This window comes from Saccopteryx bilineata, chromosome 3 (assembly GCF_036850765.1).
Source record: "Saccopteryx bilineata isolate mSacBil1 chromosome 3, mSacBil1_pri_phased_curated, whole genome shotgun sequence".
Taxonomy (NCBI): Eukaryota; Metazoa; Chordata; class Mammalia; order Chiroptera; family Emballonuridae; genus Saccopteryx; species Saccopteryx bilineata.
This window is the reverse complement of record NC_089492.1, coordinates 160,240,390-160,262,247: the sequence shown is the minus strand read 5'-3', so window position 1 is coordinate 160,262,247 and position 21,858 is coordinate 160,240,390. Positions and strand designations below refer to the sequence as shown.

The following is a 21,858-nucleotide window of genomic DNA, read 5'->3' as shown; positions in this document are numbered from 1 at the left end:
GCACCCCCTATAACCCCTGTACCTGGGTTCTCTGCTGTCTTCATACCTTATCCTTTTCTTCCTTTGTAGGAGAATCCGGGCTGGGACAGAGCTTACATGGGACTACAACTATGAGGTGGGCAGTGTGGAAGGCAAAGAGCTGCTCTGCTGCTGTGGGGCCATCGAATGTAGAGGCCGTCTTCTTTAGAGGACAGCCTTCTCCCTAACCTCCTGAACCTTTCCTGAACAGACATTTCCCAGGAACTTGGTCTTCCTGACTGTTGAACTCTGACCACCCAGTTCTCCAGCCTGGCTGTTCCCCCAGCTCCTAATAGATAGAAGCAGGGGTTCTGGATCAGGAGATCCCTTCCAATGTGGTGCTAGCAGGCAGGTCCCTCCTCTGCCCCCTACAGCACTAGGAGGTAGGGAGAGGCTACCACTCTAACCTGGGCCTGACATCCCTCAGTCCTGCTGTTGCTCATCCCTCCCGTCCTATATTTGTACAAGTGTTCATGCTTCTAACACTTTGTTCCTGGTATGAGGGCTGTGTATTTGCTATCCTTGGTTTGTATTGTTTCTTGAAAGTCTTTTAATAAGATGTTAAGACTAAGATTATGATGTGATTTTCTCTCCCTCAACCCCCATTCGTGCAATTCTGGGTCTTTCAGTGAGCAATCTCTTCCCCCAACCTTCCCAACGGGCAGCAGTCATTAATCTCCTACATTCAAAACCTTTGCTTTTTCTTATTTGCCATGTGAACTTTTTAAAAGAAATTATGTAACTGTGAAGAAGGTATGAGAAAGACTACCTTAGTTTATTTAGTTACTCCCCTTCTCAATTCCTAATAGTCTCAGACACTTGTTGCCATGTTTTACTTAATCTTTAATATATTTTAATTAAAAAAACCATTAACAGTACATTTTGGTCTGAAGTGGTCCCACTGCTAAAATGCCAGGTGCTAGCTGTAATTTTGGATTTAAAACCAAAACCCCAAATGTTTAATAAATAAAAATTAGAACTAGTTGCCATTCTACTCCAAACCAACAAGCTTAGAGGAAGAGGACAGAGAAAGGAGGCAGTAAGATCTTGGACCTATGACTACAGGGACAGCTGGCAGAGAAGGAATGCAAGACTGAGCTGTCCCCAGTATGGCCCCCACTTTTTGGCAGAGGTAGGGTAAGGGTCATAGGTACCCTCCTACACTCAGTTGCATCTTAGGAGAAAAAAAATTAAAGTCAGCTTAGCTTTGGTTTCTGGTCCAAGTTAGGGAATTTAGAAAGGTGAGCCTTGGCCCTACTTTGGCAGAATGAGGCCCACAGATGTGACAATAAGGCACAGCCCTAACTCTGGAGGTCAGGGAGTCAAAGGTAAACAGCTAGGGCCAAAATCTGAAGAATAAGGAATGTGAGTTGTAATGCCTACACCCAGAACTGAGGAAGGATCTTGAAAGCAGTAGAAAGGACAACTTGGAAAATAAAAACCCCTCCCTCCCCCCCAACAAACAATATAACCAACCTCCCCAGGTAGAGACATGGAGATAGTTGGTTAGGATTTGGTTAAAGGCAACTAGGTGACAACCAGGGGTTGGAGGCACAGAGAACTCTCCTCTGGCTTTCTCCTTTCTCTCCAGAACTTAAAGTGATCCTATTGGGGGGGTGGGAGGGAATAGTTTCTTGGCTTTGCACATTAATCTGAGGGGCAGCAGGGACAATGCTTCAGTCATTCTTACGATGGTTGTTGTTGAGGATGGGGTGGCCATTGGCTAGGGCCCGGCTCTTTACTCCTCCCCAAACTGCAGCCTCCTCCCCCTCTGAGCTCTCTGTTTCTTCCCGGTCACTGCGTTCATCTTCTACCTGCTGTGGAAAGGGATAAGAAGGGTTACTTGATGTCCTCAAACTCCTAAGTATTGCCTCTCTGTGTGGACTTGTTCTAGCTATTCCAGGGCCCTACGGTAGTTTTCTAGAGGGTTGCTGGTATGGGAGAAAGTTTGAGAAGTTTCTAGAGTTGAGGGTAGTAGGGCGTACAGAATGGGGAGAGAACTTTTACCTTTCCAGTTATGAACTTGTGGGCCATGCGCAAAATGAGGTAGGCCCAGAAGATGTGCAGCATCTGTAGCACTCCCATCATGGAATTGAAGAAGTAATAGCCAAAGAAGGCAGGATAGAGCTCCAGTGGGTACACCACAGTGCAATGCAGGATCCTGGGAATGGCAAGGGAGAGACCGTTGTAAACACAGATAGAAAGGGGTTAATGGAGGATAGATAAATGGGGTGAAGCAAGATTCCTTACTCCATGAGAACAGGAGCAGAGTCTGGCCTCCTACTCACCAGAAGGGCAGGATGACCAGTCGGGTGATGATGAAGACGATGGCAAAGACGATGAAGATGTTGTTGCAGGTGTTTTTCCATCCCGCATAGTTAAACATCTTGGCTGACTGCATAGACAGCCCCCATTTGTCATCATGGGCTCCTGACTCTCCCATGTACATTCACACACACACACCAGTTACCATACTGGCTCTGTGTCCCCACCTCCTTGATCCCAGGAATGTCACACACACCCCCACAAACACCAAAAGGATGGAGGGACAGGAGAACCTGCACCAGGTTCTCTGGGTTTGCAGAAGTGCCCAGAAAGCCTGACCTCCAGCAGATAGTCAGAAGAGTCATGCAGAGCCATGATGAGAGTCCCAGCACGAATGTAATTGGCAAACCAGGAGAAGCTGATGAGGATGATAGTGGCCACATGGTGGATGATCTGCTCCTTGAAATCCTATGGAAAAGATGTAGGTGCCAGGAGACTTTCTTGTTCCACAGCCCCCACTGTTCCTTCTTCCTCCCCCTCCCTTTTAGTTCCCTATATCCCACATCTCCATCTAAGCACCCAGAAATCAAAGGAGAGGCCATTCATCACAGTTTCATTTTGACTTCCAGACTTAATGGTGCAGACCTTGACCCACCTTTCGCTTGACATCGGAGGCGATACTGAAGAGCAGGGACCAGTAGAAAGAAAGTTCAATCATGTAGTACCAATACTGGGAAGGGATGGTGCTCTGGGAGAGGAGAGAATGAGAGATTAGGTTCAGGGCCCCACAGCAGCTGGACCCAAGGCTCTCAAGCCCAGCCCTTCTAGGCTCAGAGATTCCAGTCCCTTCTTCCAAGTGTTCCAGAGATCATCTCTTCACAGGACTGTGTTCCTCCCAGTCCTGTCCTACATTGATTCTCTTAACCCCATATAAGGAAATAAAGACCCCATTTCATACCTGTATGGGATATCCCTCCCAAACTTTCTTCATGTCATAGAACCAGGGTTTCTGCAGAGATGAAGAGAAGTTAAAAGAGGGACCCAAATTCTACAGCCTCCCAACACCTCCCCAGAGAACCTCCCAGTAATTCACACTCACATCCACAATGACAGCCATGCCAGCAATGAAAGCAATCAGGTAAAATGTGAATCTCCAGCTGGAAAAGGAAGGGAAATGGCTAGGAGAGTGCGTGGGAGGAGGGCACAACCCTCCCAGTACCCCAGAGATCCTCAGGAACATGAGTAACCAAACTGATCTCACTGACTAGGTGAGATCTCACCCTGCATACAGCCATTGCCCGCCCCTCCCAGCAAGATAGATCAGGCCTTCCTCTGCTTCTCCTGCTCCAACCTCCCCCACCTGGCTTCTCGGAACTTCTTGAGGAGACTGGGCCGGTCCTGGTTGCGGCGGCGGCGGAACCAGCGCTCTACCTGGCGGCCAGAGAGCCCACTCTGCCGGGATAACAGCTCTACCTCCGCCTGGGTGTAGTGAAGAAGCCTATTATATTTCGCTTCAGAACTCAGCAGCGCCCCACACCCTCTCCAAGAACCCTGAAAGTGTACCTCTGGTCCCATCTCTTCGCCCACCAGAGCTGATATTCCGACCCATTCTTGCCTTCCCTCCCACCCCCACTAGAACTCAGTAACCACTAGAGCAGGTCTGCAGCTCACACCTGTTTGGGATGCTTGCCGCTGGTCAGGTAGAATTGCTCCAAGGTGGGGTTGAGTGGTGCCCGCAGCCGAGTTTTCTCCTTTACATTCAGGAGAGCAGCCAGCGGTGTGGCCACGTAACTGGGGAAGGCACAGGAGTGAGAAGTGTCTGGCTCTCCTGCAATACCCCTCAGTAGCCCCTAAGCTGGGGCAGGAAAGGACTGCAAGCTCAGACCACTTTATCCTGGGCCTCAGTTTCCTGGCAATCCCTCTCTGGCCTCCTTGGGCTGCTCATAACTGACAAAGCCGTCTGTGTTCAAAGTGACCAGGAGGGGTGGAGGGTGAGAACAAATAACCATTGAGAGAAAGGGCCTGGGGGTGCTGAGCCCTCAGGAAAACAATGCTGCCTTCAGTGGGGGGGACACAGTAGGCGGGGACCTAGGTGGCCAGAACACTGGGGTCTAGGACCAATTAAATAGCAAGAGATAAACAAACTTGAAGTGCAAACAACTGTGGCTGGCAGCCACAGAAGACATGGGGGTAGACTGGTATGCTCACAGCTCAAAGAAGTATCGAATGATGAGGAAGAGCAAGGCCAGGGGTAGTGTGATATAGAGGTCTGAGGCCTTGGCATAGACGCGTCCATCTCGGTCTTCGAGATCACCCCAGGTTAAGTTCACAGGCAGCCACAGCCGTTCCCACCAGAAGTAGTCATACAAGGTCTGGAGCATCCTGAGTGATAAGAGGAGAAGGCAGAGGGTATCAAGGGGACAGCCACAGGAGAGAGAGAGATGACAGTTTTCATGGTTTAACAAAAGATGTAGGGGGCTGAGACTCAAGCCCTGGGCTCAGGTTCTGGTCATGTGGCCTTGGACAAATCAGCTTCCTCATCTATATAATATGGTGGCTTTCCAATTCTAACGGTGACTATTTACAGCAGCAACTGAAGGTGATGCTGACACTCCACCTCCAAGAAGTCCTGATTCCCTAGAATTAAGAATCTCAGGTTTCCCATCATTTTGCTATCACAGCATGGAGGACAGGTAGGATCAGTCCTGAAAGCTATAGCCAACAACCTGAATATAGGCAGAGGCACCCTCCCTTCCCCTAACTCTCCAGCCTCCCCCTCTAGCCCTCCACTCAAACAACTGCAAGCTTCCTTGCTGGGCAAGTTCAAAACCAGATTACAGGGCTTGAGCAAACCCTTCCCTTTCCCTACAACCCAAGGTCCCTAGGGAAAATGAAGAGGCAGAGTAAAGCAAAATTAAGTCCCCAAATGGGCTGAGCTCTAGGACAATCAGTAAACTAGTGCACATAAGATTAACACCCATGCCCAAGCTGCCCAATTCCTACACATAAAGCAGAAGAATCCTATCAGAAGTGTCTTTTCAGTGCTGGCCAGGTAGCTCAGTTGGTTAGAGCATCGTCCCAAAGCAGAGGCTGCTGGTTCATCCCTAGTCAGGGCACATGGCAGGTACAGAGTGATGTCCCTGTCTCTGCTCTCCCTCTCTCTAAAATCAATAAAATAAATATGGGGGGCGGGGTGTCATTTCAGAAACAACGTGAAGGCAAAGCTGCAGAGAGTCAGGGGTTGGAGGACAGAATTGAGACAACAGACCAAGAGATCTGGTGGAATTAGAAGCTACTGCTTGGCCCTGGTCAGGAAACCCAGTGGTTAGAGCATTGCCCTGATAACACCAAGGGTGTGTGTTTCAATGAATGCATAAATAAGTGGAACAACAAATCAATGTTTCTTTTTCTCTCTAAAAATCAATAAAATTAAAGTTATTGCATATTAAGGTTCACCCAGAAAATAAAACACTAGTCTGCAGAGGACAAGAGGGAGGAGAGGTGGTGGTATTCGGACTGGCCTTGAGACTAGCAGCTGACATAGAGGGAAGGGGGTCGTGTGTTCCCTCAGACCTCCCCCCACACACACACACACACCAAGGAGGAAGAAAAGAGAGTAGAGAAATTGTTCTCTACTGTGAACTAGAGACAAATGAGTGCCCCTGGCAGAAGACTGATCACATAGGTCACAGTAGAACTGAGCTAGGCTGGTCCTTCTGCCCCTCCTCCAGCAGCTCCACCCCCACCCACCACAGAAGCACTTGCGAAATCCCTCTCAGCCTGTCACGGGTCAGTATTCCAGCTCAAGGACTTTACCCTCTTGTCCCCACTTCTGGTCACTGCTCTCTGGGATGAAATCAGAGGTCGGCGCTGAGAAAGGAGCTTCAGCTCCATTTTTCCCCAATACCACATGTATGTACATGTACACACACACATGCACGCGTGCACACGCATATTCCAAGCCTCAGCTCATGAGGGTCTGGTCCCTTCTTCCTCTACCTTAGAATAAATATACTTTTCTTTTCCAGAATAAATATTTAATTAAAGAGATGGAAGCCTTTTGAACTGAACAAAAACATAATTATCCACAGTGGAACTTTGCCCACATAACCATGCACACTCATCTTTTTTCCTAAGAAAAGTGGTAGGGAAGGGGCAAGCCAAGAATGCCAAGATGTGGTGGCACCTCTGGCTTTCCCTTCCCACTTCTTTGCTGAGCCTGACCAGAGGTGGGGAAGTATACCCAACCCAGTCACCTGACTGATAGTCTCTTGGAGCCCAACTTATCTGCCAGCGAGATCTAAAGCCAAGGCTACAGTCAGGCTGAGACATTAGGCCCCATCCTCATCCTGGTTAGTGGAAAACAGCAGGGAAGTTTCTCTATACAGGAAGATTTTAAGGATTAAAGACTCAGAAGGGTCCTAGAGGGGTGGGTGGACCCCCTCTCCCTGATTCCTGTGCCCCCTGGAATGTCTGCTGCCAGGCTTATCTGTACAAAGAAAGTGAGGAGCTGGGGAGGTAGGCAGAGCAAGTGTTAAGACAATGGTCAAAAAGGACAAGTGACTGGGTAGTGCAACTATTTCAGCCCTAGGACAAGTTATACCTGTCTCCTTCCAGCTCCCCGCAGGAGACGGGTGTGAGCTGTGATGAGCAGGCGTGAGCCATGAACGCTGTGAGCAAAAAAGCATGCTATGTCAGGCACTCAAGAACTGCAGATTAATGGGGGTTCTCCTGCACCTGGGTTTCAGGCTTTCTGTGACCACAGCCTTCCTTTGCCTCCATTAGCAGAGGAACACCACCCCATCCCTTCTCACCTGGACCCAGTTGTGAGAGACACCAGATTCAGCAGGGTCAGGACTTCTATCTCAACATGGGGAGGGAGTGGGAGCTGAGATGAGAGGGGCTCCCAGGGCCTCGCTTTACACATGCCCACACAATCAATGGGTCTGCTCCTGGTGGCAGTCCTGGCAGCTTCTTGGCACCAGTACACCAAACCAAGCAAGGGATCCCATAAATGAAAGGCTGGGGCTAGAAAAGGGGACATGTTCTGGAAATGGGGAGACGACTTGCTTTCTAGGCCTCCTTGGCCCTCAGGGCAGTTCCTTGATTTTCTGGTAGAGAAAAATCACACTTGCAGATATTTTTTCCACTCACTGAATTCACTACTCCCAGAGGCTAGAAGAGACAATAGGGTCTGTGTGTGTCTTCTCTCTCTCTCTCTCTCTCTCTCTCTCACACACACACACACACACACACACAAACACCTGCCTCAGAGACACAAACGCCACTTTCTGAGACACAGGCTGGAAAGGGGCCAGCAGAGCAGGGATTTCATGGGCATTGGATTACCAGGAACTTGAGCTCAGTTCAGCCAGTCTCCACCCTTTGCCTCAACTCTGACTGACCCCTTCCAGACCTTCACGGATGGATGAAAAAAGGCAGAGGGTCCCCATGGGGGCTTGTAAACCCAGAGGGCCAGGAGGGCAGAAGTTTGAGTCTGTGAGATCCCTTTCTCTCTCAGCGCTTTGAGGAATAACTGAGAACAATACAACAGGGTTAGCAAGAGAGGAGAGAGTGACAAAGAGAGAATCCCACTGGCTTCCAGATCCCACTGAAGCTTGAGGAACTACAAAAAAGAATTGGAAGAAGATCTGAATAGTCTTTCTTGTTGAAAAATTTTCAGGCAGCAACAGCAGCAGATCAAGAACTAGAAGATTGCGAGCAATGAAGCCAAGAAGAGGTGTTGTAGCTCTAGGTTGCAGTATAAGGCCCAAAATCTAGCTTGTCTGTAGGCTGTTCCACTAGAAGCTCCAGCACACCCCGATACCGCAGGAGATTACAGCCCCTAGGGGTAGGGAGAGGCCAACGGGTTGAAGAGGCAGATGAGGCCACTGCTTAAGAGCACAGTAAAATAAGCCATCCCAGGGGCCAGTGACAGGGTCTAAGGAGGCCCTTCCTCCTAAAGCAAAGCTAGCCTAGGCCCCAGTGAAGGGAATGGATTGTGGGGTACCAAGGAAGACAAGAAGCTCTTTAGAACAGAGAGTCTGTGCAGTTCATTGTATGATTAGACCCTGAGGAAGGAGGCTGTAGACAAGTCCTTACCCCCTAGGAGCCCCATCAAAAGTGCAGTGAGCCATCCAAATTCATGCCCAGTCACCTGGGTTGTAATTCGGGATGTCAAACCCTCCAACACAGTTGTGGGGGTGAATACCTGCTGGAGGCCTTCCCTAACTTGATTCTCTGGGAAGAGGGGCTCACTCCATTCCTCAGGATCCTCAGAACCCCCTGACTGGAGCCTGGCAACTCAGGTGACTGAGACCAGATTCGTGCAACACACCTGTGACTAACCTACTTGCCAGAGAACCTCCGATCCAGTAATTAGCAAGATGTGGCCCAGAAAACCAGTCTCACCAGCAGCTCCCCCTCCACCCCTGCACACACCCCATAACGGTTTGGGAGCCTAACCCTTGGGGGGCCGGGCAGACTCTCAGAGCCACTCCTTCCTGTTTCCCGTTAAGCACATGGGCGCTCCGACCTCCCTCCCAGAGTGGCCACAGTGCGCTGGTAAGGAGAAAAAGAAGCAAGACCCTTCCGTCCCCTCCTACTCTAGCCACGGGAGCCGTACAGGTCAGGGGCACCGCCGCCGGCCCTGCCGCCTCCGGGCTCTGGCGCAAATGGTCACCAAGCCTTGCTAGTCCCCCACAAAGGGGCGCCTGTGTCTCGGGCCGACGCGCGCAGCCCCGCGCCCCCGCAGCCCCGCGTCCCCAGCTCCTGGCCCCTACCTGTTGCCCAGAAGGGCCTCTCCGCGCCCTGGGCGGCGTATCCGGGAACGCCGAGGCGCTGGGGGCCGGCCGCTCCCGCCCGGGCCGCCCTCCCTCAGGCCCGCCGCCATGAGCACGCCCCGCCCGGCCGCCCCGGTCCCGTTCCCCCCGCGGCCCCGCTCCCGCCCCAGCCAGGCCTCCCCGCGGAGCTGCGTCCGGGCGGCCCCCAGTTCTCCCAGCTTCCCCGCGCAGCGCCCATACTCCCGGGCCGGGGTCCCCACTCACTCGGCAGCAGCGGCGTCGCGGAGCTGGCCGGGCCGGGGGCCGCTGCTCTGTCTCTGCTCTGGTCGGAGCTCCCGGCCCCTGCGGACTGGCTCGGCCGGCTCCTCTCCTCCCCCTTCCGCCCGCCCGCCTGCACGCTCCCTCCTCCTTCCTCCTCCTCCCGCCGCCCGCCGAGCGCAGCTGAGCCGGGGCCGAGCCCAACCCGGGAGAGCAAGGCCGCGAGCCGCCCCGGAGCCGGAGCCTGGGCGTGGGCCTGCAGCCAGGGCGCGCGCGGGCTGTGGCCTCTGGGGGCGGCCGTGTCCAGCCCCCACTCCCCGCCGCCCCTCCCGGGCCCCGGGCCCCCCAACCCGACCGCGCCCCCGGGGTCGCCGGGCCGAGAAGCCACCAGTGGGGGGGGGGGGCAGTACTGGCTCTTCCAGCCTGTCTTTCCGTTAGGGGTGCGGCATAGCCCTCGGGGATCCCGAATCAGACCCGCGAGGTGCTTGGGGATCGGGGGCGTGGAGGAGCCGTGCCCCTCCCTGCCCAACCCAGGGCGCCACCAGCTGTGGTCCGAGGTTTCGGCCTGGCAGCAGCCCCTGTCCCCTCTACCCCGCGGATCGCCACAATTCCACCTCCAGCCTCACTGGGCAGCAGACGAGGAAGGCGTCCGGGCTCCCGTGGGGCAGAGCCCAGGGGCGTCCTGTCGCCTATGCCGAGCGACCCTCCAGGGCCGACCGAGGCAGCCGGCCGTGGTGATTGCATTGCCCTTCCCAGCGCCGAGCCCAAGACCCCTAGGGCGTCCCCACCCCACCGCCGGCCATAAAACCCACATTTCCACCCAAGAGCTGAACAGCCTACCCCCGTGATACGTATACCCTACTGGTAGACTCGGAAAGAGCCAGCTCCCAACTTTTGTGTTGCAAAATGTATTCGAGTTTTCCATCTACATCACATCTATCCATATTGAAATTCACATTTTAAAAATTATTTTTTGCTTAGTCTGGTAAAATGCCGTTTCAGACACATGCAACATGTTTCTCCTAAAACAGTGGTTCTCAACCTTTCTAATGCCGTGACCCCGCAATACAGTTCCTCATGTTGCGGTGACCCCAAACCAAAAAAAAATTTTGGTGGCTATTTCATAACTGTAATTTTGCTACAGTTATGATTCGGAATGTAAATACCTGATATGCATTATGTATTTTCCGATGGCTTTAGGCAACCCCCCCGGGTCGCGACCCACAGGTTGAGAACCGCTGTCCTAAAACCATCTGTAAGGCCAGGGGCCACCATCCTGGCCCTTCACATGCAGGTTCTCACTGATTTCGGGCAGACTGTAAAGCAGAGGTCTCAAACTCAACTCAGTACGTGGGCCGCAGAGCAAGATCACAGCCGTTTGGCGGGCAGCACTAGGTCTACAAAAGGCAACTGTTACGCAACACTTCTCTCACTGCAGTTGAAAACAAAAAAATCAGTACAACAAGCACAATCGTACATGCAGTTTACTCAGTGTCACAAAACGACCAGAAACTGTAGTTCGCATCACAACTGCTGTTAACTAAGCTAATATCTAGCTAGGATGCTAGAGAAATGAAAAATACAAGTAGGCCCCTAGGCTTACTTAATTTTATCCAAAATATTTTGAACTTCGTGGATTAGTCTGCGGGCCGCACAAAATTGTTCGGCGGGCCGCGAGTTTGAGACCCCTGCTGTAAAGAAATGGCGGAGTCCGATGATGGTGGGCCATTCTGTTTATTGGTGTCTCACCAAGATAGGCAAGCCACAAGAAAAGCCAACGAACCTGACCAGGTGGTGGCGCAGTGGATAGAGCGTCTGACTGGGATGCGGAAGGACACAGGTTCGAGACCCCGGGGGTTGCCAGTTTGAGCGCGGGCTCATCTGGCTTGAGTGAAAAGATCACTAGCATGGACCCAAGGTCACTGGCTCAAGCGGGGGGGGGGGGGGGGTGAGTTCTCAGTCTGCTGAAGGCCCGCGGTCATGGCACATATGAGAAAGCAATCAATGAACAACTACGATGTTGCAACGAAAATCTGATAATTGACGCTTCTCATCTCTCTCCGTTCCTGTCTGTCTGTCTATATCTATCCCTCTCTCTGTCCCTGTAAAAGAAAAGAAAAGCCAAGGGAAAAGTAACCTGCTTTTCCCATAGAAGACAAGGGATCAGGAAGGCCCCTGCAATGCTGATAGCAGGATCCGAGAGAGTAAGCCCCTGGTCTGCCCCCATTTTATAGTGTAGAAATCAAAACCTTTAAGCCAGTGTACAAATAAGGAAGTCTCTAATACAAAGTCACTCATCTGAGGCATAAATGGGATTCCTCATAAGAGTGCACCACCCCACATCATGCAACAGACAAGGGTGTGGGGAAAAGCTTAGTGTTGAGAAGATCTTAATATTAAAAGGGTGGGAAAGGCTCAGTCTTAAAACTAAGCCTTAGGCCTGACCAGAAGGTGGCGCAGTGGATAGAGCATAGGACTGGGATGTGGAGGACCCAGGTTTGAGACCCCAAGGTCACCAGCTTGAGTGAGGGCTCATCTGGTTTGAGCAAAGTTCACCAGTTTGGACCCAAGGTCTCTGGCTCGAGCAAAGGGTTACTCGGTCTGCTGTAGCCCCACTGTCAAGGCACATATGAGAAATCAATCAATGAACAACTAAGGAGCCACAACGAAGAATTGATGTGGCTCATCTCTCTCCCTTCCTGTCTGTCTGTCTGTTCCTTTCTCTGACTCTCTCTGTCTCTGCCACAAAACATAAAAAGTAAAAAGAGAGCTACAACTTACTCCATGTAGAGGTAGCTTAATTTTTTTACTTTGATGAAATGTTGGCATTTTTATACTGTCTCAGCTAAAACCTCTGACAGTAGCTTGTTGCATGATTTATCTAGTCAAATTCAGTTTAGAAAGGAGTGTGACACACACCCCACGCACACACTCACTTAACTAGTTTTAGAGCTTGGCTCTTACCATAGACTCATTCTGGAGAGGTAAAGAGGCAGAAGCTGACTGATTTCCACCTGTTTGATCATTTGCTTTTTGAGGTAGAACCCCAGCCCAGGCCCTCCTCCTGAGATATGACTTGTTGGCGCACAGCCTGCAACCCTGCCTCATCTCTGCCTGAACCAGCCTAGGGGACTCTAGCCTTTTTGAGCTCCAGACCTGCCAGTTCCCAGCAACTCTTCCAGCTCTGTTTTCCTTTTCCCCAGACTGAACATCTCCCTTATTAGCAAATCTTTTCTCTTTGGACCCCTTTGTAACTTCCGCACCTGCAGCCTGCCAATTCCAAAGTTCCTTCTACCTTTCTTGAGCTCCCTCCCCAGATTCCTCCTCTCCTAAACACCCACACACCCTTTTCCAGTGAGGTTCCAGTGTCTCCTCTTTGGGCCACAGCTGACCTTGTGCCCTCTTCAACTCCTCCCCACACCTCTATCACACCTCTATCCTACTTGGCTCCCTCCTTTGGCTTCTAAGCTCTTTCATCAGGCAGTTTGTCTAGATGCCAGGCTTTCCCAAGGTCCCGACCAAACTTCTTTTTTTTTTTTTTTTTTTTTAAGAGAGAGAGAGAGAGAGTCAGAGAGAGGGACAGACAGACAGGAACAGAGAGATGAGAAGCATCAATCATTAGTTTTTTATTGCGCGTTGCAACACCTTAGTTGTTCATTGATTGCTTTCTCATATGTGCCTTGACCGCGGGCCTTCAGCAGACCGAGTAACCCCTTGCTCAAGCCAACGACCTTGGGTCCAAGCTGGTGAGCTTTTGCTCAAACCAGATGAGCCTGTGCTCAAGCTGGCAACCTCGGGGTCTCGAGCCTGGGTCTTCCGCATCCCAGTCCAATACTCTATCCACTGCGCCACCGCCTGGTCAGGTCAAACTTCTTCTTCTTTTTTTTTTAATTGATTTTAGCGAGAGAGAAAGGTAGGGCAAGAGAGAGACAGAAACATTGATCTGTTCCTGTATGTTCCCTGACCAGCAATGGAACTGGCAACCTCTGTACTTCTGGAGGATGCTCTAACCAACCAAAGGAGTATCTGACCAGGGCCCCAGCAGACTTTTTAAATGATTCTCTCCCCCACCCCACCCCAAGACTGAAGACCAGTTAACTTTTTTTAAGATAGTAGTGGGGAGGAGAAGTTTGGGGGCAAAAGTTAGATTGCCAAGGCCTGAGAAATAAAGATAAGAGGGTGTGCCACCCCTCCCCCAGGAGACAAAAGAGGTGGATGGAGAAATGTCGGCCTCAGGCAGCATTAAAATGATGCTACCAACCTGACCAGGTGGTGGTGCAGTGGATAGAGCGTCGGACTGGGATGCAGAAGGACCCACGTTCGAGACCCCAGGTTGCCAGCTTGAGCGTGGGCTCATCTGGCTTGAGCAAAAAACTCACCAGCTTGGACCCAAGGTCGCTGGCTCCAGCAAGGGGTTGCTCGGTCTGCTGAAGGCCCGTGGTCAGGGCACGTATGAGAGAGCAATCAATGAACAACTAAGAAGTCCCAATGCGCAACGAAGAACTAATGATTGATGCTTCTCATCTCTCTCCATTCCTGTCTGTCTGTCCCTGTCTATCTCTGCCTCTGTAAAAATAAATAAATAAATAACTCTCTTGGGAAACAGATTATTAAAATGATGCTACCAGTTCTATCAACATAATTGGGACACACATACACACACACAGGCCTTGGCTGGACCTGTAGATTTTGACCACCGCCCTCTGACCCATCCCCCACTGTCCAGGGCTGCCATAGCCACACCCACAGTGCCCCAAGCTGCCTGCTTTGCCTTGACTCACTTCCTCTTTATAGGCTGCTGAGGTGTCCTGAAGCTGAGGCAGAGGACACCACCCTGCCAGCAGCCTGGGATTTAGACATCTGGGCAGGCTTCTGGGACAGGCAAAGACAGGGGCCCCAGGTATAGAAAATGGGTCTTCCCAAATAAGTCTGGGCCATGCAACACAGAAGCCAGTTTGGGTACAGGAGTAGAGCTTGGCTAGTATAGGAGCAGAGGGATTCAGGTGCTAAGGGTTCTGGGGAAAATAAGTTTCCTTTCAAGAGGAAAAATTGCCAGAAAGAATTTCTATGTATTCTGAAGTCACTCAATGCAAAGAACAGTCATGTGTACACATAATGACAATTCAACAACAAAAGACCACATATACAACGTGGTTCCATAAGATTGTAATGGAACTGAAAAATTCCTATTACCTAATGATTTCATAACAGTCTTTGTTTGTTTGTTTGTTTTTGGAAATTGAGAGAGAGGAAGAGAAACAGAACTTCTACTTATTTGTGCAGTCATTGATTGATTTTTATTTTTTAGATTTTATTTATTCATTTTTAGAGAAAGAGGAGAGAGAGAAGGGGGAGGAGCAGAAAGCATCAACTCCCATATGTGCCTTGACCAGGCAAGCCCGAGATTTTGAACCAGCAACCTCAGTGTTCCAGGTTGACACTTTTATCCACTGCACCACCATAGGTCAGGCTGATTGATTCTTATACGTGCCCTGAACTGGGATCAAACCCGAAATGTTGGTGCATTTTTTTAAAGACTTTATTTATTCATTATAGAGAGGGGAGAGAGAGAGAGAAGGGGGGAGGAGCAGGAAGCATCAACTCCCATATGTGCCTTGACCAGGCAAGCCCAGGGTTTTGAACTGGCGACCTCAGCGTTTCTAGGTTGACGCTTTATCCTCTGCACCACCACAGGTCAGGCCAATGTTGGTGTATTGGAACAATGCTCTAAGCAGCTGAGTTACCTGGCCAGGGTTCATAACAGTCTTAACATTGCCCTAGTCCAAAGGTTACGAAAAAAATCAACAAGGCTGCAGATGAGATGGCAAGCAACTTTAACCTGGGTGTGAATGAGAACTACACCAAAAAGCTCCTAGCAGTTGTTCCTGAGGAACTAACTAATGAGAAGTTGTTGGTGCTGGAATAGGAACACATAGCTGAAGAAAAGGCAAGAGAAAAGAAAACTGTAAGAGAAGAAAAAAAAATAATAGCCCCCAAAATAGTCAATGAAGCGTTTAGCAGAAGCTTTTGAAGACTTCAGCAAGCTCCTCAAAAAGTTTGAAATCAGCCCTGGCCAGTTGGTTCAGTGGTAGAATGGCAACCCGGCATGTGGAAGTCCAGGTTGGATTCTCAGTTCAGGCCACACAGGATAGGTGACCATCTGCTTTTCACCCCTCCCCCTCCATTTTCTCTCTGTCTCTCTGTCTCTCTGTCTCTCTCTCTCTCTCTCTCTGTTCCCCCAGGGGCAGTGAAGATGGCTCCAATGAGCCTCTGTTTCAGGCACTAAAGATAGCTAGGTTGGAGGGGGTCCCCAGATGGTCAGAGCATCTGCCCCAGATGGGGGAGGAGTTGTTGCCAGGTGGATCCCAATGCAGCACATGCAGGAGTCAGTCTCTGTAACTCCCATACTCTCACTTTTATTTAAGTTTGAAATTATGGACCCCAACATCAAAAGGTTTTCATTGACAAAGATAAATGTTCACAGTACATTATCTGTGTTAAAGAACAAAATTTAAGCCTGACTAGGCGGTGGCACAGTGGATGGAGCATCAGACTGGGAAGCAGAGGACCCAGGTTCAAAACCCCGAGGTCGCCAGCTTGAGCGCGGGCTCATCTGGTTTGAGCAAAAGCTCACCAGCTTGGACCCAAGGTTGCTGTAGGCCCACGGTCAAGGCACATATGAGAAAGCAATCAATGAACAATTAAGGTGTCACAAAGAAAAACTGATGATTGATGCTTCTCATCTCTCCATTCCCTCTCTCTGAAAAAAAAGGAAAAAAATTTAAGTAAACTTGTCCCAGGTTCGATTCCCGGCCAGGGCACACAGGAGAGGCGCCCATCTGCTTCTCCACCCCTCCCCCTCTCCTTCCTCTCTGTCTCTCTCTTCCCCTCCTGCAGCCAAGGCTCCACTGGAGCAAAAGATGGCCCGGGCGCTGGGGATGGCTCCTTGGCCTCTGCCCCAGGCGCTAGAGTGGCTCTGGTCGCGACAGAGCAAGGCCCCAGATGGGCAGAGCGTCGGCCCCTGGTGGGCATGCCGGGCGGATCCCGGTCGGGCGCATGCGGGAGTCTGTCTGCCTCCTCGTTTCCAGCTTCAGAAAAATACAAAAAAAAACAAAAAACCAAAAAAAAAACCAAAACAAAAAAACCCTGGGCTTGCCTGGTCAAGGCACACGTGGGAGTTGAGGCTTCTTGCTCCCCCCCTTCTCTCTCTCTCTCTCTTTCTCTCTCTCAATCTCTCTCTCTCTCCTCTAAAATGAATAAATAAAAATAATTTAAAAAAAATTTTAAGTAAACTTGAAGACTTACTGGCTCTATTAATGATTTATTTATTTATTTATTTATTTATATTTTTTTTACAGAGAGAGAGTCAGAGAGAGGGATAGATAGGAACAGACAGGAATGGAGAGAGATGAGAAGCATCAATCATTAGTTTTTCGTTGTGATACCTTAGTTGTTCATTGATTGCTTTCTCATATGTGCCTTGACCGTGGGCCTTCAGCAGACCGAGTAACCCCTTGCTCAAGCCAGCGACCTTGGGTCCAAGCTGGTGAGCTTTGCTCAAACCAGATGAGCCCGTGCTCAAGCTGGTGAGCTCGGGATCTCGAACCTGGGTCCTCCACATCCCAGTCTGATACTTTATCCAATACGCCACCACCTGGTCAGGCTATTAAGGAATTTTTAAATCTCGTTAATCAAGTAGCATCCCATCTAGCAACCAAAAGAGTGCTCAAGGTGCTCCCCAGAGTTGTATAAAAGAAAGGCTTTTTTTTTTTTTTTTTTTTTTTTTTGTGGCAGAGACAGAGTCAGAGAGAGGGACAGACAGGCAGGAAGGGAGAGAGACGAGAAACATCAATTCTTCCTTGTGGTTCCTTAGTTGTTCACTGATTGATTTCTCATATGTGCCTTGATCAGAGGGGCTACAGCAGACCAAGTGACCCCTTGCTCAAGCCAGTGACCTTGGGCTCAAGCTGGTGAGCCTTTGCTCAAACCAGATGAGCCCGCGCTCAAGCTGGCAACCTTGGGGTCTCGAACCTGGGTCCTCCACATCCCAGTCCGATGCTCTATCCACTGCGCCATCATCCGGTCAGGAAAATGGAAGGCTTTTATAAGGAGAAAGAGGTTAGGACTAAGTTTAAAAAGTGGGTTTGAACCTGACCAGGCGGTGGCGCAGTGGATAGAGCGTCAGACTGGTTGCTGAGGACCCAGGTTCGAGACCCCAAGGTCACCAGCTTGAGTGCTGGCTCATCTGGGGTTTTTTCTGTTTGTTTTTTAATTTTTCTTTTATTAATTTTTAGAGAGGAGAGAGAGTGAGAGATAGAGAGTGAGAGAGAGAAGGGGGAGGGAGGAGCAGGAAGCATCAACTCCATATGTGCCTTGACCAGGCAAGCCCAGGGTTTTGAACCGGCGACCTCAGCGTTCCAGGTCTATGCTTTATCCACTGTGCCACCACAGGTCAGGCGGCTCATCTGGTTTAAGCAAGGCTCTCCAGCTTGAACCCAAGGTCACTGGCTTGAGCAAGGGGTTACTCGGTCTGCTGAAGGCCCACAGTCAAGGCACATATGAGAAAGCAATCAATGAACTAAGGTGTCTCAATGAAAAACTGATAATTGATGCTTCTCATCTCTCTCCGTTCCTGTCTGTCTGTCCCTATCTTTCCCTCTCTCTAACTCTCTCTTTGTCTCTGTAAAAAAAAAAAAAAAAAAAAAAGTGGGTTTGAGCTATTTCAGGCAAGGAGACTTTTCTTAGGGAAAGGCAGGGGCAGTGGTGGGAGTCAGTCGGTTCCCCAGTTCAGCAGAACTGATACCTAACTTTTTGTTGTCCAATGTGGAAATCACAAATTTACATTCCTTACTCTTCTTTAATGTTCATCTGCGCAATAGCGTATTCTACGCGTCCGTTGTAATGTTCATTCCATAAGAGAAATTGCAAGTGAGGACATCAATCAAGAAGCAATATGGGCCCTGGCCGGTTGGCTCAGTGTAGAGCGTCGGCCTGGTGTGCAGGAGTCCCAGGTTTGATTCCCAGCCAGGGCACACAGGAGAAACGCCCATCTGCTTCTCCACTCCTCCCCCTCTCCTTCCTCTCTGTCTCTCTCTTCCCCTCCTGCAGCCGAGGCTCCATTGGAGCACTGAGGATGGCTCTGTGGCCTCTGCCTCAGGCGCTAGAGTGGCTCAGGTCGCAACAGAGCAATGCCCCGGAAGGGCAGAGCATCGCCCCCTGGTGGGCGTGCCGGGTGGATCCCGGTGGGGCGCATGCGGGAGTCTGTCTGACTGCCTCCCGGTTTCTGGCTTTGGAAAAATACAAAAAAAAAAAAAAAAAAAAAGAAGCAGCAATATGGAAATATCTTAATATTTTTTCATTAATATTTTAAAACTCTTTCTTATAACATAATCTAGTTTTGTGTACCTCTTTTATTGTTCTTATTTAAGTATTAAATGCATGAAATAATAAACTACCTTTTAGGATATCATTCATTTTTTTATACTTAAAATGGTCATTAGGCCAAAGAACCAGTTGTTAAATTATTTGAATCCCAACACTGGGCAGGGGATATTATCAGGCAGATTACCTCACTAAAGTTGATTGGAAAATCCAAGACTGATTTTGTTTTTATTCACTTTAGAAAGGCAGGAACATCAATCTGTTCCTGTATGTGCCCTGACCGGGGATGGAATTGACAGCCTCTGTGCTACAGGATGACACTTGAATCAACCGAGCTATCCAGCCAGGGCCAGACTGATTGATTTGAAATTCCACTCCCAGGGAAGCTGAAACTGCAATCAGCTTAGTTATTAAGTTTTGGTTTGGTGATGTGGTTTAGCAAAAATGACTCCTTTCTGGTCTGGTTTCTTTTTTTTAAACATCTGCTTAGAAGCAAATCTATGATGAAAAAAGAAACAAACCAGGCAAACCACCATGGACATATTTTTGAAGAGTGCTGATTCCTCAAGAAGAGCCTCAGGTAAATAAGTATTCCAGAAAAAAATCACTGTTATCATAGGTAATGACAGCTCTGTGCCTCTTCTTGCCCTTGAAGACTTTCCAGTGGGACAAGATATAGAGGGAGGGAGACAGTGATCTGAATGATCCTGACCTGTGTAGGCCTAGGCTAATGTATGTGTTTGTGTCTTAGATTTTAACCAAAAAAATTTGTTTAATTTTTTTTTTTAATTCAGTGAGAGGAGGGGAGGCAGAGAGACAGACTTCTGCATGTGTCCTAACCACCCGGCAAGCCCACTAGGGGGCTATGCTCTGCCCATCGGGGAGGTTGCCCTATTGCTCAGCAATCAAGCTCTTCTTAGCACCTGAGGCAGAGGAGACCATGGAGCCATCCTCAGCACCCAAAGCCAACTCACTCCAATTGAGCCATGGCTGCAGGAGGGGAAGAGAGAGAGAGAAGTGAGACGAGGAGGGGTGAAGAAGCAGATGGGCACTTCTACTGTGTGCCCTGACCAGGAATTGAACCTGGGATATCCACATGCCAGGCCAATGCTCTACCACTGAGCCAACTGGCCAGGGGCCAGATTTTTAAAAAATTAAAATTAAAAAATTTAAGTAGAACCTGACCAGGCGGTGGCACAGTGGATAGAGCGTCAGACTGAGATGCGGAAGGACCCAGGTTCAAGACCCCGAAGTCGCCAGCTTGAATGCTGGCTCATCTGGTTTGAGCAAAAGCTCATCAGCTTGGATCCAACGTCGCTGGCTCCAGCAAGGATTACTCAGTCTGCTGAAGGCCCGCAGTCAAGGCACATATGAGAAAGCAATCAATGAACAACCAAGGTGTCGCCATGAAAAACTGATGATTGATGCCTCTCATCTCTCTCCGTTCCTGCCTGTCTGTCCCTATCTATCCCTCTCTCTGACTCTGTCTCTGTTAAAAAAAAAAAAAAAAAGAATCGATGCTTCTCATCTCTCTCCCTTCCAGCTTGTCTGTTCCTGTCTGTCCCTCTCTCACTAAAATAAAAAATAAAATAAAATAACTTACTTAACCTCTTAACCTGTCCTCATCTTCATTTCTTACTCTCTTTAAAAAAAAATTTTAAGTAGAAAAAAAAGTTTATAAAATAAGGATATAAAGAAAAAAATTTTTGTACAGCTATACATTATGTTTGTGTTTTTTAATTGATTTTTAGAGAGAGAAATATCGGTTTGTTGTTTCATTTTTTATGCATTTATTGGTTGATTCTTGTATGTGTCCTAACTGGGGATCAAATATACAATCTTGACATATTGAGGTGATGCTCTAACCAGCTGAGGTACCCAGCAAGGGCACAATGTGTTTGTGTGGTGTGTGTGTGTTGTTTGTTTGTGTTTTAAACTAAATGTTATTACAAGAGTAAAAATGTTTTTAAAAATTAAAGTAAAAAACAGTAAGCTAAGGTTAATTTATTATAGAAGAAAGAAAAGAAATATTTTTTAGGGATTTTATTTGCCTGGTTTGTGGTGGCGCAGTGGATAGAGCATCTACCTGGGACATTGAGTACCCAGGTTCCAAATTCCAAGGTCGCTGCTTGAACATGGGCTCTTCCGGCTTGAGCACAGGCTCATCACCTTGAGTGCAGGGTCACTGGCTTGAGCCAGGGATCATGATTGCTGGCTTGAGCCCAAGGTTGCTAGTTTGAAGAAGGGGTCACTGGCTCAGCTGTAGCACCTCAGTCAAGACACATATGAAAAGCAATCAATGAACAATTAAAGTGCTGCAACTATGAGTTAATGCTTCTCATCTCTCTCTCTTCCTGTCTGTTTATGTGTCGGTCTGTCTTTTTCTCTCTTACTCATAAAAAAAAAAAGGATTTTATTTATTGATTTTATAGAGAGAAGGGGGATGGATATGAATGAGAAGTAGCAACTCAGTTGCTTCACTTCAGTTGTTCATTGATTGCTTGTTGTATGTGCCTTGACTAGGCAAGCCCAGGGTTTCCAACTGGTGACGCTCAGGGATTTAGGTCAATGCTCTATCCACCGTGCCACCACAGGCCAGCCCTGAGGAAATAAAAACTTTAAATAAATTTAGTGTAACCTAAGTATACAGTGTTTATAATGTCTACAGCAGAGAATAGTAATGTCCTAGGTCTTCACATTCACTGACTACTCACTCATCCAGAGCAAGTTCCAGTCCATTCATGGTAAGTGTCCTATACAGGTGTACCATTTTTTTTTTATTATTGATTTTAGTGAGAAGAAGGGAGAGGGAGAGAAATAGGAACATTGATCTGTTCCTGTATGTGCCCTGACCAGGGATCAAACTGGCAACGTCTGCACTTCAGAAAAAGCTCTACCCAACCAAGCTATCTGGCCAGGCATTATTTTTATTTTTAAATTTTTTTTAAAAGAGCCTGACCAGGCGGTGGCACAGTGGATAGAGCATTGGACTGGGAAGCGGAAGACCCAGGTTTGAGACCCTAAAGTCACCAGCTTGAGCGCGGGCTCATCTGGTTTGAGCAAAGCTCACCAGCTTGGACCCAAGGTCGCTGGCTTGAGCAAGGAGTTACTCGGTCTGCTGTAGCCCCACAGTAAAGACACATATGAGAAAGCA

The 21,858-nt window shown here is 49.1% G+C and overlaps 2 protein-coding genes and 1 long non-coding RNA gene across 8 annotated transcripts in view; 2 read left to right on the top strand and 1 right to left on the bottom strand.

Annotated features, from left to right (window-relative positions):
- The window catches only part of SETDB1 (SET domain bifurcated histone lysine methyltransferase 1), a 36,264-nt gene extending 34,793 nt beyond the window's left edge, over positions 1-1,471 (top strand). For all 5 annotated transcript variants that reach the window (XM_066268011.1, XM_066268012.1, XM_066268008.1 and 2 more), the window contains exon 22: positions 70-1,471. In XM_066268011.1, the coding sequence (XP_066124108.1) occupies positions 70-187 (118 nt within the window). In that variant the 3' untranslated portion in view covers positions 188-1,471. The remainder of the gene's footprint in view (positions 1-69) is intronic.
- CERS2 (ceramide synthase 2) lies at positions 835-9,487 on the bottom strand. Of its 2 annotated transcripts, none has more exons than XM_066268014.1 (11): positions 9,330-9,487; positions 4,492-4,665; positions 3,957-4,074; positions 3,644-3,762; positions 3,383-3,440; positions 3,242-3,292; positions 2,939-3,031; positions 2,623-2,751; positions 2,307-2,413; positions 2,026-2,179; positions 835-1,835 (listed from the first exon to the last, which is right to left on the bottom strand). In XM_066268014.1, exons 2-11 carry the CDS (start codon positions 4,662-4,664, stop codon positions 1,695-1,697), a joined length of 1,143 nt encoding a protein of 380 aa, XP_066124111.1. In that variant the 5' UTR covers position 4,665; positions 9,330-9,487; the 3' UTR covers positions 835-1,694. The 2 variants fall into 2 exon arrangements, with proteins under 2 accessions (XP_066124111.1, XP_066124110.1); XM_066268013.1 differs by lacking the exon at positions 9,330-9,487 and adding an exon at positions 9,066-9,180.
- Positions 8,799-20,290, top strand: LOC136330734 (uncharacterized). Its single transcript, XR_010730365.1, has 3 exons — positions 8,799-8,847; positions 18,946-19,284; positions 19,499-20,290. It is a non-coding gene; the product is annotated as an uncharacterized lncRNA (long non-coding RNA).
- Positions 20,291-21,858: the final 1,568 nt, after the last annotated feature.

What these genes read in the sequence shown, in the direction of transcription:
- CERS2 (XM_066268013.1), bottom strand. Translation starts at nt 9,175, where the DNA reads ATGGCGGCGGGCCTGAGGGAGGGCGGCCCGGGCGGGAGCGGCCGGCCC. An exon ending in CCTCCGATGTCAAGCGAAAG is followed by an intron (nt 2,752 to 2,938) that starts GTGGGTCAAGGT and finishes TCTTTTCCATAG; the next exon opens with GATTTCAAGGAGCAGATCAT. An exon ending in CTGGTCATCCTGCCCTTCTG is followed by an intron (nt 2,180 to 2,306) that starts GTGAGTAGGAGG and finishes TGCCATTCCCAG; the next exon opens with GATCCTGCATTGCACTGTGG.